At 42.6% G+C, this 14,858-nt stretch overlaps 2 protein-coding genes across 6 annotated transcripts in view; both read right to left on the bottom strand.

The window, feature by feature from the left end:
- Positions 1-11,993, bottom strand: part of sgsm2 (small G protein signaling modulator 2) — a 103,280-nt gene extending 91,287 nt beyond the window's left edge. For all 3 annotated transcript variants that reach the window (XM_063492680.1, XM_063492682.1, XM_063492681.1), the window contains exon 1: positions 10,219-11,993. In XM_063492680.1, the coding sequence (XP_063348750.1) occupies positions 10,219-10,278 (60 nt within the window). In that variant the 5' untranslated portion in view covers positions 10,279-11,993. The remainder of the gene's footprint in view (positions 1-10,218) is intronic.
- A 91-nt stretch (positions 11,994-12,084) lies between these two features.
- The window catches only part of tnfaip1 (tumor necrosis factor, alpha-induced protein 1 (endothelial)), a 10,562-nt gene continuing 7,788 nt past the window's right edge, over positions 12,085-14,858 (bottom strand). For all 3 annotated transcript variants that reach the window (XM_063492685.1, XM_063492683.1, XM_063492686.1), the window contains one exon: positions 12,085-14,789. In XM_063492685.1, the coding sequence (XP_063348755.1) occupies positions 14,559-14,789 (231 nt within the window). In that variant the 3' untranslated portion in view covers positions 12,085-14,558. The remainder of the gene's footprint in view (positions 14,790-14,858) is intronic.

Genomic DNA, 14,858 nt, shown 5'->3' with positions numbered 1-14,858 from the left:
CACTCTTTTATGATGACATGTGGAAAGCACTTTGTACAAATAAAAAGAAAAGATTTAATTTTTTTAAAAAACAACGATTGCCCAGTGCACCCAGCTGATGATGATTGGTCAGATTGATGGTGTGTGCTTTAAACAGGCTTCACTTATCCAACCAGATCACTGAGCTTCAGTCCAGCTGAGCTTCAGTTGTTGGACTGAGACTAAAGAGCAACTGTGCCGACTGTGGGGGTGAACAGGTGTGTGTGGGCAGGTGGGTGTTTGTTTTCTAAACTAACTGAGAAATAAATCAAATTTGTAACTAAAACTGTACCTTTGTGTACACTATATGGACAAATAGTGCTTGAGTTTACACACTTGTGGCAATGGGACTGAAATACCAGATTTCATTGAGCTGTGGCCCAGTACTTTAGTCCACAGAGGGTATGATGATGAGTGTATGATGATGATGATGTCTAATGAATTGCATTAGCCACATAGAACCTAAAACGAGACCAACAATTATTAAAGTGATAAGCTTTAACCATGATTTTCTGAAACGATGCAAAGGTAGGTAACTTTAAGGCACATATAGACACAACACGTTCACACGAACAGACCGTGAGGTTTGATCCCCCTGTAAAAGCATCACGGTGAAGAGTTTTGCACTTTATTTCTTTCCCACCTGTTTTAAATATGAAATTAGAATATTTAGCTTCAGATATTTAGGTAGTATATTAGAATAAATAACACTGGTGCTAAAAAGCTAATTCACTATATTGTAGTTCCGTAAATGATCACAAAGAAAGAAGCAAGCACACTTAAATATGCTGAAAGGGCAAAAACCTTGAACAGGTAATAGACCAGTCAAGAGACTGGACTGATACTGCTGTTACTACTCAGGCATAAACATTAACAGGCTCTCATACATTAATGCAGTACCAACACTGTGACACGTGCTGGAAGGCACACGGTATAGTTCTACTTTTCTTTTACTATGTTAAAATAAAGATCACTGGCTTCATATCACCAAAGAATGTAAAGACGGCTCAGCAGCTGTTCATTGCTGTCAACTGTTTACTGATTGGTTATCGGTATAAACCAGTGTTTTTCTATGGAACGTCAATTACCCCATTACCAAATATATATATATATACATACATATATATATACATATATATATATATATATATATATATATATATATATATATAGAGAGAGAGAGAGAGAGAGAGAGAGAGAGAGAGAGAGAGAGGGAGATGTGGAGGGTGAAGGTAACAGTGTCCCAGTGGTAATCAGAGCACTCAGTGCGAGTGGCTCCAGCAGATCCGGGAACAACATCGGAGATCTCTGTCCAGAAGAGTCCTAGGAACAGCTAAGATACTGAGCAGCACCGTCAAGCTCCCAGGCCTCTGGTAGAGGACCCGAGTTTGAAGGATAGACCGCCCGCAGGGGCGAGTGGGGAATTTTTAAAAAATATATATATAAATAAGAGTGACGCAGTCTCCCCTTCAAATTGTGACACGTACGAATAACAGCTCTGACAATCTCACCCAAACATCCGCACTGCTGACTTCCAATTAATATCTTGGCATCCTGGAAACATTCAAATGAGTCTTTCTGCTGCTATCTATTGTGTCTCTGGGGAGGAGAGCCTGAGCGAGTTCAGCAACACTGACTCAATCTGCCGTTCGCTTGTCCAAGTTCGCTCTCTCCGAAGAATTAATTGCAGTCGGTAATTAATCCAGGACGTGTCTGGCACCTCCGCCTGGTTTGGGTCTAATTGATAAACAGGATGGATTTAATTGCTTGTGTGGTTGTGTTATAATGAAGCTCTTACTACAATATCGTCCTTTCGCTCAAAACTTTTTCCCTGTATTGTGGAGCAGTGGGAGGTTGTTAAGATTTTAGTAAGGGATGGGCTAAATCGCTCGATTTGGAGAGCCGAAAAAACAAACAGCTGCTATACACTTGTTGTTCCTGAAAAGAAGAATAGGAGGAAGAACCTTCAGTTTAAAACAGCTCCAAACTTTCCTTTTTGTTAAAGCGTATAGTTAGGGCTGGATCAGGTGACCCTGAATCCTCCCTTAGTTGTAGGCTGCTGGGGGATTCCCATGATGCACTGGGTGTTTCTTCTTCACTCACTATGTGTTAACAGACCTCTCTGCACTGCATCATACTTGTTATTAATCTCTGTCTCTCTTCCACAGCATGTCTTTATCCTGTCTTCCTTCTCTCTCCCCAACCAATCACAGCAGATGGCCCCGCCCCTCCCTGAGCCTGGTTCTGCTGGAGGTTTCTTCCTGTTAAAAGGGAGTTTTTCCTTCCCACTGTCGCCAAAGTGCTTGCTCATAGGGGGTCATATGATTGTTGGGTTTTTCTCTGTATGTATTATTGTAGGGTCTACCTTACAATATAAAGCACCTTGAGGCGACTGTTGTTGTGTGATTGTGATTTGGAGCTGTATAAAGAACATTGAAATGAGCTGAACAGTCGACAGGTTAAACTGGTCACAAAGAGCTATACGATGCTGCACTGAAAACCTGCAAATACAAATACTCACTAAGAGGTGGTGAACCTGTGAAAAATCCTTTTCTGCATCAGGGTTAAATTTGTACTTGTTAAATAAAACTTCAGTGTGGTAAAAAGACATTTTTATTAACTGCTGGAAGGTGAAGCAAACAGCAGTTTCTGGTGTCATGTGTTTGGTTCACTTAAGCATTCACCCTGATCAGCTGTGACTTGTTATTTAAGGTCTTTTTTAGTATTACTACTAGTAGTCTTATAGTATTATAGTAGCACTGCTGGGCTCTGGGATCATTCCCTTAAAGGAAAGGAAAGAAGCAATTTTTCATAAAAATAAAACTTCCTAAAGACGGAGCCTGTTATGTTACCAGATGGACACATGCCAGTAGCCCACAGATCCAGTCAAACTGGCTCTTTACCATTCCTGTCTCAGCGTAACAGTCAGTCATAGATGCCACAAGGAAAAACAAGGAAATGTCGTGGCATTTGAAGGTCAGAGTGGCAAACACTGAACCATCTGTTAACACATATTCTAAAGATTATATTTCTGTGATTACAGCGATACCTTTAACGAAAACAAAATGCTATTTTCAGTCTACCACCAAATACCGCTCAGTTATAAAGGCTTCACTATTACCTGCTCTTGTATTTGGCAGGTACATTTCCAGTCAGTATGCTAAAAGATCCATGACTCAGAAGCTTGAATTAACAGAACAGCAGACCCCATGAGTCAGGTTAGGGGGAACTTTCTGCTTCTCATCCAGTTTTATAGATGTGCAAGTAGATCCATATATTCATGCAGAGAGCAGCTCCACCCACACCAACAGCTCCACAGAGCGGGATCGATACCTTCACCTGGTGGGACTATGAAACTAACAAGTTTAATTAGTTCTAGTTGTCAGTGATTACACAGAGTTACTGTGAGCTCTAGTAGTTTTAATTCCAGCAGATAATGTAACATCAGATTTGCAATAAACATGATTAAAAATCCAAATTCATAATAAATGTTTCTTAAAAACACACAGATGTTAATAATTGCTCAGATTGGCCCGCCTGTTAACGAGGAGGCGTATATATACTGCAGGTCAAACTCACATGACTGGAGTACGTTAGAAGCTCGTTTTGTTGGCACAAAGTTCACGTGACCTCAGAGATACCTGCATTTATTGACTTTAGCTTAAAGATGACGTTCCTGCATTAATAAACATGTACTTCCAGGGACAACGTTGAAGACAAATTCACTGTGTTTTGGGTTTTTGTGTTGTTAATGGCTGAGCAGAGCTGGGTGATTCTGACACACTTCTACGAATCCTGAAGCTAATGCTTTCTGGGAGGAATGGAGAAAAGAGCTCATTAGCCCCCCTCTGTTACATAAGGAGACGTTTAATTTTCCCTTTATCTCATGTTCGTGACTAGACAAACAACCGAACACCAACAGTGTGTTTGTGCTCACCACCAAGAACCATGCTCCTGATGCAAATGTGCTCTACACAATGGAAAATACAGTAAGTGAAGGGACTGTGCAGCAGACAGTTTGCTAATTCAGGCTGTTTATCGTCCATCCAGGGTAGTACTCAGTTTATGATTAAGGGAAGAGTAATCAGGGCTTGTTCACTTCCTGAGGTGAGTCAGTTTATCAGAGCACCAGCCTCTTTGGTTTGTGATAAATAACAATATTAAAGCATTTTTGTGCCACCTTTAAATGTGCTTCTATTTTTACATGACCGTAAGGTGACAGCCAAGAATTTCACATTAATTTATCATATTTTCAGCTCATCATTTTGTAATTAGCGTGAAGCACGGCGCTCTTCTCTGAAAGGTAAACAGCAGCGGCACGGGTGCGCGCTTTTAGATACGAGTCTGGCTCATTAACGGCGGCACAGGTGTTTCCACTTCCTGCTGATTACACCTGTGTCTAAGAGTGGAACACGGGCAGCGCTGTGACGGGAATTACTCACGACTTTAACACAAATAATTAGTTTGAATGGATGCTGAAGCCCGAGCAGCTCAGTCGCCAATGTTAGTTTTTATTAATTACAAGTTTGTCCTACTGTGAAAAATACCTACGACCCAGGTGGGATCTTTGCTGCCCCAACAGGTGGAGGAGGCAATGACAGCCTGTACAGCCTGTCTCTATTAGGTCACTTGTGTGTTTGATAAAGGTGCAGCATGTGTGACTTTTAAAACAGCGCACTGCAAACATTAGGATGGTGTTAACTGCTCGCTCTTTTGTCAGCTCTCTCCGCTCGTCTCGTCTCCGTATCAGGTGGGAATCTAGAGGAAGCACCTTGCTTTGAGATAATGCAGAAATTACAATGTTGTCCAAAATAAGTGTGATTATGATTTTTGCAATAATCTCAGAGCCTCGCGTGTGTTTTTTAGATTCGTTTCACAGTTGGAAAACCAGTCAGCCTCAGAACAGCCACACTGACTTTATCTAATCCTGGGTGGATGTTCAATTTGATGGCTTATAAAAACTGTAATAAATGACTGTTTATGTGTTTGTTTGTTTTCAAGACTTTGGGTTTCAAAACTGAGCGTCCATGTTGTTGAAGTGATAAGCCTCTAACTCAGGGGTGGGGGGGCTCCAGGCCTCAGGGCCCGGTGTCCTGCAGGTTTTAGATGTGTCCTTGATCCAACACGGCTCATTTAAAAAGTTCTCCAGAGGCCTGATAACGAACTAATCATTTGATTCATGTGTGCTGACCCAGGGTGAGATCCCCACACCTGCTCTAACTACTAAATACTTCTTTGGATCATTAATTAGGTAAAATTACGACAATGTCCGTGTTGTTTCTTCAAATACTGTTATGAATCTGCTGCTAAATAACTCTGGTCTCTGATGTGGGCCCTCTAACCACATTATCCTCACACATATATGGTTTTAACTATTATCTAAGAAAATTGCGCTCTGGTTTGTTGTACTGCACCCTTCACTGAAGAGCTGCTGTTAGGCCACAGCAGAGACACCGTCATTAATGAAGTCATGAACAATGCCCTCGTAACACTGGTGGTGGAAGAGGGAGGCTGAAGGATGAGTTGGTGGACTTCATTTGTCCTCACTCATATGTAATGCAGTTGTTGACCTGATGCTGCTTTTCACAGATACTATGACCCTGAGATAACTCTCTCCTTAAAGAGACATATCCTGTATCAAACCAATACCTCTGATATTCCTGTAAAGAAAATGTAGAGGAAATTAGCGTTTACCCTTAAGAGTATAAAATATCAAGTAGATGTCGGTGTAGTTTTACGAGCTGCTCTGGCTTTGAAGCTCTCGTAGCAGCAGCCATAAAATAAGATTGTTACAGGAAGAAATTATTTGGTTCTGGAGAAAGTGTCAGTCTGAGGGAAACGTTACCCAACACTCTATTTTGTAATGCTAGAATATTTCTTCAGAGAAGAAACTATTTAATGCTGTTACACAGCAGCATCCAAGGCTACTCAGTGTAGTACATAAAGGACATGAAAGCCAACTTCCAACACTACGGTCACAGTATTGATGTTGGCCATGTGACAGTTTCCTGATCTTGAAGATGATTTTCCATTTTCTGTGAGCAGCTGGGGAACTACTCATGAAGAGCTTTTACAACTATACAACTTTTCATGAGTGGAGTGTGTGTGTGTGTGTGTGTGTGTGTGTGTGTGTGTGTGTGTGTGTGTGTGTGTGTGCGCACGCACATGCATTTCACCCAGCTCTCTGCTTCTTCTAAAGAGAGAGCCTTTATTTCTATCACAGAGCAAACGCGACGGCCAACATGTGGAGAGCTGTTACACTGACACGTGTAAACACTTTGGCCGATTACAGTATTTAATCACTCATATCAGCATGCATGGCTACAGTTACATGAGGGTAACAGTTCAGTACAGCTACATGCACACTGTACCTGAGCTGAATCAAGTATGAAACACTCGATTCAGCTCAGGTTTGAGTGAAGTATCTTTCACTGCAGCAGTAAAACAGAAAAGTCCAGGATACTATATTTTAAGCACACAGAGCCTCTTTCGTATACTTTGATTTGTTATCTGACTAGTTAAGAAACTGCTAGAATAGCTCTGTGTTTTAGGGGAAAATTAATTTCCTCCAAAAATCTTCTATGTTGTGGAGACAGAGAAAAGTATTGATCTACAGGACGAATATGTCACGGTCCTGGGTCGGTTCGACCCAGCATTTTGAGTTCCTTAGGTTTTGGTTTATCTCTGCATTATGGATTAGTTCTTATTCTCGGGTGATGCTGTTTTGATTGTGATTGTATTCTGTTTCTTCAAGCTATCTGGTGATGATGATGATTATTTCTGGTTTGGGTTTCGTTATCTTGCCCTCATGTTTAGTTTAGGTTGCCTGTGCTTAGTCTTCTGTCTGTCCATGATGCCTTTATGCCTGCTTATGAGTCTGCGTCTGTGTCTCTGTCTGTCGTGTGCTTCCTGTTTTATTTTGTAGGTCTGTGTCCTATGTCAGTGCGTTCAGCTTTGTGCTCTCCCTGTCTCGTCAGTGTAATCAGTGTCAGTCGTGTCTCCCAGCTGTTTCCTCTTCGCTCCGTTCACCTCTTGTATTTAGTGTCTGTGTCTTTCCCTACTCGGTGTCGTGTCGTTAATGTCTTCAACCCTCAGGTTACTGTGTGTTCTGTCTGCCAGCCTGCTTAGTTTATTTTCTATTTTTCTCAGTTTTGGTTAGTTCTGTTCTGTTGCTATCCAGCAATAAAGCTGTGCGTTTTTGAGTCCACGTCTGCCTCCGAGTCCTGCATTTTGGGTCCTTTCTCCGTGCCTGCCTGCACACAGCCATGACAGAATAAGCCGCTTCTGGAACCACCAGAAAACTACTACAGATTTTATAAAAGGAGAAGGATGGTTAAGGAAACAGGTGACTACAGAAAGGCACTTTTTGACTCGGTATAAGAGACCACCTGACAGGGCCGCCTCACTGCTGAGATATTAATCGCCAACTGATGCAATTTAACTTCTTAGGGAGCTGCACAGGCTTTCAGTTGCCAAGCAATAGTGAGCGAACAGAGTGCCGCTTAAAGAGACAGAGAGCTTTAACGCAGGAGCCAGTCGGCCCCGTTCAAACCAGGCTCTCTCAACACAGCTGAATTTGCCATGCTGTAAAACATCCTAAGACAGTGATGGGCGTGCCATGGATGAACTCTGGGATAATCGTTTATACCAAATATATACAGAACATGAAGACTTAGAGCATATGGCAAAAAACAGATAACTGATACTTTCTTAGGCAACAGCATCTCCTTCATGTGAGGGCACATTAATCCTAGTCTAAAGTTCAAAGATCTGCATTTAATTGACAGAAAACAGGAATTGGTGTGTATGAAAAAAGAAACTGACAGTAACCCCTGTGTTTGAGAAGCACTACGCTGTATGAGAAAAAGCAGATGGTTCAATATTACATGTTGAACAAATCTCAGAAACAGGACCACCTTATCACATGTAGAGAGGATTTTAATACAACTTAAATTATTTCAAAATTCAAATACAAAGACACCGAGGCGTTGTTTAAATGTTAACAGCCAGCATGCATTAACAATTGATGCTACTGCAGCACAAGACAGTGACCGGAGGTGTATTTGAAGATGCAGCTCAGCGTATCAACACACACCTTTCAGTGGCTCAATCACCCAAGACTGCAACAGTCTTTTCCTTTTCCCACGTGGTCTGTGTTTAGTAGACGCAGACCCCACCGCCTGCAGTCATCCTGAGAACTGGAGCTATTTTGAGCCTGAGGCAATGCTATGACTCAATTATTTAAGACTCAAACCTGTAGGTGACTATGGAACAGCTGGAGGAGAACACAAGTGTTTAGCCTAGATATTCAAAATGAGTCTTGCACCTCAGACTGCACAGGAGCCGGACAGACTATTTTAACCATTTCCCAGTATGTATGACAGGCAGGAGAAACACCCTTCAACCACGTAATTAATACTGATGTTTTACAGTTTGTCCACCAGAGGGCACTCTGCAACCTCCCTTTGCTGGCAACACAAAGACAGAGAGTAAAGAAGTATTCAATGACTTCTCCTAACAATAAAAAAGGATATTTTTAAACTGCACTCATATATACAACACATTACAACTGTTAGGAAAATCTGTTTATTATTGTGGGTCTGAAAAAAATGAACCAACATATCACATGTTTTAAAATCACTAAATATTAATATTGATATTGGCCTTAAAAATCCTGTCAGTCAGGCTATAATAATGATAAAACTGCTTATGTTCGTGTTTAATGTTACTTTTTTGAAATACAGGATTATCAGCCCAGAATTCTGCATCCTGACTGGACATGAAGAGAAAAGGTAACACACTGTTAAGTGGTCAACACAGAATGAAAGAGAAACAGGAATAATGATCATATTTAGGTCTCACTGCTAGTTCTGTTGATTCAAATGTAATGTGCATGCTGTCAGCAGGCCATCAGCATTTAGCATCTTTAGTCAGTTGTAAAAGGAAGATGAAAAGTGTGGTGAGGTTTGCAAGTCACACAATGGCTCCAAATGTCCAACTCGGCTGCAGCTTTTATTCCCTTAAAGTAAAAGTGTTTCCATTTTCTGCTTTCGTCTTCTTTTAGATGCAGCAGTGATATTAATCCACTAAACCACAAACTTCAGTCAATGTATCTGAATACTGGAGCAGACATCACATCTAAACTATATCAAGTCATTCGCTGCCTAAAGCGAAGCAGTGACGGAGAACTAATGAGGTACTGTTTGATGAATGGGATACTTTAACTCACAGCACAGAGAACACTGATTAGGTAATCCCCCCACCTCTTCGCTCTGACTATCAGATTTTTGGCCTGTTATTTTTAGCCTGACCTTTCTTCTCCATTATAATGGCAGGAGCTTCATGCTCAGACTGAGGTACAAGCAGTGAGCCACACCTCGCCACATCCAGCCTCCTAAGAGGCTGCTTTTGGTTTTTACTGACATTTCATCTGCAGGAAAATATCTCCAGTTGTAGCTTTCAGCATGAGGATTACAACGGGAGTGGGTAGAAAGGTTAAAGGGGTAATGATTTATTCCTCACTGGGGAGATGTGAGACATTCATCATCAGGAAGAGAAAAAGCCTGTAGCACAGTGTGCACCGTGGATGTTAGTGCTGCTGGTAGATGCCTCGGCTTATCACTTAAAACATGAGGTTCCTAATGCAATCCTCTTGGAGGGCTAGCTTATGATTGGATGAAAATTACATACACCATCATGTCGATACAAATAGTTTGGAAAATAAGGGGTTCCTCCTCCCCACTTTTGCCAAATGTTTGATGATCGTTAGCTGTCAGATCATTAGGCAAAATAGTTGATATCATTTAAACATGTAATTACCCCAGATGGGGCTTTTAAATACACAATCACGCCAGATTTTAAAATGCCTTCATGTGTACTAGAAAGTGGAATTACTGTGGACAAAAACAGACATGCTAACATATTTGAAAATATCCAGCTTCGTAATGTAACAGTAATAAACACGAAGCAAAGAAAACAGGTATTTTATTACTGACAGAGTGCAGTTGGATGGGGACTGATGGTTCATTTATTTAACTGTTTGACAACTTGAACTTGTGACGCTGACAACTGAGCCCCACACAGCACGAACACGGTCCCCTTCCACCCCAAACACCCCCCTCTCTGTGGGCATTTTTGAGTCCAATAAAGTAATAGAGTACTGATGTGCAGCTCGGCAGGCCGTCACGTGTGAGCGCCTACCTCTCGTTTGACGTTCCATAGTAATTTTTCCTTGTATTCTTCCTCCGTGCAGCCCTCCATGTCCGCGGTGTTCTTCACGACGCGTCTGTATGTCCCCGTCACGCTCCGTGCGCTCTGCTCGGCCTTTCCGAAGCGCTCTCCTTTTATTTCTTGGTTCCTTCTTCCTTGGTTCAGCAGGACTCTGACGCAGCCGAGCAGCTTGACGGCGACGTCAGAGGATCCGCCTTCCTCGCTTTACTGATCAATGGAAGCGCAAGAAAGGAGGAAAACAATCACTGGAGCCCACAGCATCCAGCCCCTCCTCAACCTGCCGCCTGCAGCCACTCAGCATCCAACACACCAACCTGTAGAGCCTCGAGTTATTTATAGCATATTCTGTGAAAACGTGTGAAAATGCTGCTCTGGCTCAGTCGATGTTTGCAGCTTGTAAATCCCTCCACTTTATGTTTGTCTGGAGCAAACGCCTCCTCACAGCTTTCCACCGGGACTCCGGTGCCGTGAACGTGGAATGAGATCGTTAGGTGCAGTATTCCTTCTGTCTTTATCCACACGCTTATAGGCACAGGAGGGGGCAGCATCTGATTACAGCACATGTGGACAGTGCAGTCGCCTCTGATGCCAGGTTGGCCTGATGCAAAATGAATGACGTCACGGTAACGTGACGCACAGTAATCTCTTGTGGAGACCCCGTCATGAAACTTTGTGTTTGTGCCTCCGTGTGGACTGAGTGTGCACCTGCAGCACGACCTATGTAGTTTCACATGAATGTGACAGTAAAGTCAACTTGACATATAGCAAATGTATGCTGCATGTAAGTGACGTTAGAGGATGTCAGAGAAGATAAGTTGGTGCTTTTTACAGCACGGACTGCATCTCTGCAAGCGACTCGGTGATTGCTTCAGAAGTGCCTTTAAATCTTTTCCATGTCGTGTTGATTCTTATTCTGGCTCAGCTGGTTTCTGCTCTGAGAGCTGACTGAAGTACACGTGTGGGAGTGTGCGCCTTCACAAATGAGCCGCCATTAGTAACGACCTTGGCTAGCTCTTTTTTCCGTGGCAAGTAACAGGTGGCAGGATGGGCCTGCCGTTCATGTCAGGGTCAAGCGTTTGTCACATTAGTGCTTATCAGACAAAAAAAAAAAGTAAAATTTCTCAACAATTTCCTGAACAAGCACAGTTCAGCAGGTCGATGAATACAGATGAGATTGAAACATTTTAAGGGAACATTCTGGGAATGTACCACAATGCAGAGCCTTTCCTTGGAGTGGGCTAGTTTGTTGAACCTGTTGAAATCAAGAACCATCCTGAAATTGTGCAACAGGTAAAATTGGACCTTTTCATTCTGGAGCAGCTGTCATGTGTGGATCCAGATCCCTGCCAGTGTGAAGTGGAACAACTTTTTCCTCTACAATGAGCTTATCTGTTTACATTTTGAACTCCTTCATCAATGCCTGTTTGACTGTTGTCATCATAATCAGCGCTTCCTTATAAGAGAACTGAGTAATTTTATATCAGCTGCCAAATGCCCCGTCCTACCTGAGTTCCATGGTGACCTCAGACCTGGTGATGTAATGGCTGTGGACCTCTATCAGTGTCCTATCAAAGTCAAAATCATTGACTCTGGCCCTGCACGTCCCATGTTTGCAGTGATTCTTGGTGTCTGTGTGCACATGGTTTGGTTCAGGGCACCAATTCAATTCAGTTTTATTTACATAGCACCAAATCACAACAACAGTTGCCTCAAGGTGTTTTAAATTGTAAGATAAAGACTCTACAATAATACAGCGAAAACCCCAACAATCATATGAGCACTTTGGCGACAGTGGGGAGGAAAAACTCCCTTTTAACAGGAAAGTTAAAAGGGAGTTTTTATGAAAATCTTAAAAGTAGAGATAGTGTCTGTCTCCTGAATCCAAACTGGAAGCTGGTTCCACAGAAGAGGGGCCTGAAAACTGAAGGCTCTGCCTCCCATTCTACTTTTAAATACTCTAGGAACAACAAGTAGGCCTGCAGTGTGAGAGCGAAGTGCTCTAATAGGGTGATATGGTACTACAAGGTCATTAAGATGGGGCCTGATTATTTAAGACCTTGTATGTGTGCTCTCACTGAAGCATTTTGTTTAGGAATCTGCTCATCTTGTTGCATACAGCCTCTATGTTGGTCTTCCATTTCAGCAAATTGTCAGAGTGGACGCCCAAGTACTCCTCCATCACAACAGCCGATGATTCCCGCCAGATGTTTCCACAAAATCATCGGCGGGTGCTCCTGTCACTAACACATCCATCCAGTTGTATTTGTGAGTATTTGTGTGGGTGACATGACCCAAAGTCGTGCTGAAAGTCTTAGTTGATGGTGAACAGAAACTGAGAGATCACAGTCGCCTTGTACGGATACGTTTCCAGACATGTTTTCACCTGTGGTCTGAGGTGGGCCACGACCTGGTGATGTAATGGCTGTGGACCTCTATCAGTGTCTCCAGTACCTTCATCACATGTGATCGAGGGCAACTGACATCAACCTGTTAAACTTTGATGGCGGCGACTTCTTTGACGCAGGAACTAGACAGTACCTCAGTTTTCTGTAGCACAGCCAGGTTTGATCAGTCTTAATATGTGTGCACACTCGCCCTCTTGTGGCCAAAGAACGTATAACACATTTCCAGTGAACAGCTTTGTTCCGTCATCCATTTAAGACTAAATGAAATTTTACATCCAGTTCTGTTTCACAAAGAAACTGAATATTTGGTTGGGACTGCCCAAGGGTTCAGCACTAGTGAGCATTATGCCCACTAAAATTTAATAATGACACTTGACTTGAACCCACAGGATGATGAGTGGATCTGTCTGTCTCACTGAAAGTGGGAACAAGCTCCAAGGCAGAGGACACAATGTAAGTGTTGCAGTGAGTACTGTGATCCTGCAAAGGTACTCCATTACAAATGAATCAATATTAAACCTGTAAAAATCTTTAAAATACATTTTCCCCTCCCAAAACATCCATACTCCTGCTACGGTTTTGATACCCTTGGTGGGATGTGGTGCTGCTGTAGAGCTCAGCCTTCATCTCTGCAGCTACAGCAATAGAAGGATTGGTTGTGGAAGAAACTGCCTAAGTCCAAGTAGCTGTTTAAGTGCTGCCCATTTACATACATGTAGGTAAATGCTGTCTTCTGTGAGCCACTCTGTGAACATCATCTCTCACAACTCCAGCTCCAAGTTTTGCGAGTATCAACCTTCTTCATGCTTCAGTCCTCGAGGGCCGGCATCCTGAAACCTTTCCATGTGTCCCTGCTGCGACACACCTGACTAACACGAGTCAGTCATTAGCAAGACTATAGAACCTGACTGCATGCTGGGTTAGGAAACCTCTCACCCTACTCAAGTAAATTAAAGTGAAGTGTTTGGAAAAATGTAAAAGTACTTTTATTGCACCATGTTCATTTACTCATGAGCTGCTGTAACATGAATCAAGTGGCTGAGCTGCCACCTCAGCATGCAGTCAAGTTTTATAAAGTCTTGCTAATGTTATTCAGGTGTGTTGCAGCAGGGACACGAGGAAAAGTTTCAGGACGCCGGCCCTCGAGGACTGGAGCTTGACACCTGTGCTTTAGAGCATCTCCCTGCTTCCCTTTATCCTGACGACAAAATCAACTCTCAGTAATCGAGAATCACCTTGTTGCTAGGTTCCTGTTTTTAAATGCTTGAATGACAAACAAAAACCCCAACGGTCCTCTGAAAATGGTCAAGATCAAAGTTGTCTGAAGACTGAAATCTGAGGCGTTAGAATAGCTCAGCATCAGCTGGTCTCTGAGTCGACTGCGTTTAAATCCTCTGACAGCTGAGCTCGAACCACTGAGATTTCAATAACACCTGCCTCCCACAAACAAATACAGAATAACAGTAACTTTTATCTTAGAGGCTTTATGGAAAGCTCCATTAAAACATCTTCGAGGCAAAGCATTTCCAGTAAACCTCCAACAGATTCGTCACAGGCAAACAACAACCTGGAAATGTGTATGTGAAAAATACAGTCTATAAATGTGTGCTATGATGGTTTTAATAAACAATGCATAGTAGTGATTATCTTTGTTGCACTTCAAAATGTAAATTTGATTAAAAAAGAAAAAGCTGCAGGTATTCGGTGTTTAACGCTGCTCTGAATCCTGATGATGTGTAAAGTATGAGCAGAGAACATCTACAGTCATGTGCAGTTTCACTGAGGCCATCACTTGCACCTCTGAGACGGCAGAAAGTAATAAAAGAAAAACATATGAGCATCAATCGGACTTTAAGTTCATCATCAAAAAAAAAAAAAAAAAAAGCTGCAGTCTGTCCAGCGGTCCTAGTGTCCCAGCTGCCTGTCGTCATATGTGCTGTACCTCTTGACGTGGATTCTACGGACACGCTCGCGCAGTTCTGGACCTCCAGGCCCCTCCTCCTCCTCGCTGTGAGAGCCACAGTTATTGTATCTCCGACGCGTGGCCTCGAGCAGGGAGTTGTCGGGCAGCGGCATCGTCTCGTAAAGCAAGGTGTTCAGAGTCTCCTCGTAGATTCGCGCTTCAGGGAATTCCACCTGAGAAGGAGTGATTGAAAGGAAACTTTGAAATCCCACCACCCAGCTTAGTCACATCACCTGGAGTGT

Source organism: Pelmatolapia mariae, linkage group LG14 (genome assembly GCF_036321145.2).
Source record: "Pelmatolapia mariae isolate MD_Pm_ZW linkage group LG14, Pm_UMD_F_2, whole genome shotgun sequence".
NCBI lineage: Eukaryota > Metazoa > Chordata > Actinopteri > Cichliformes > Cichlidae > Pelmatolapia > Pelmatolapia mariae.
This window is presented reverse-complemented; position numbering and strand designations above follow the sequence as displayed.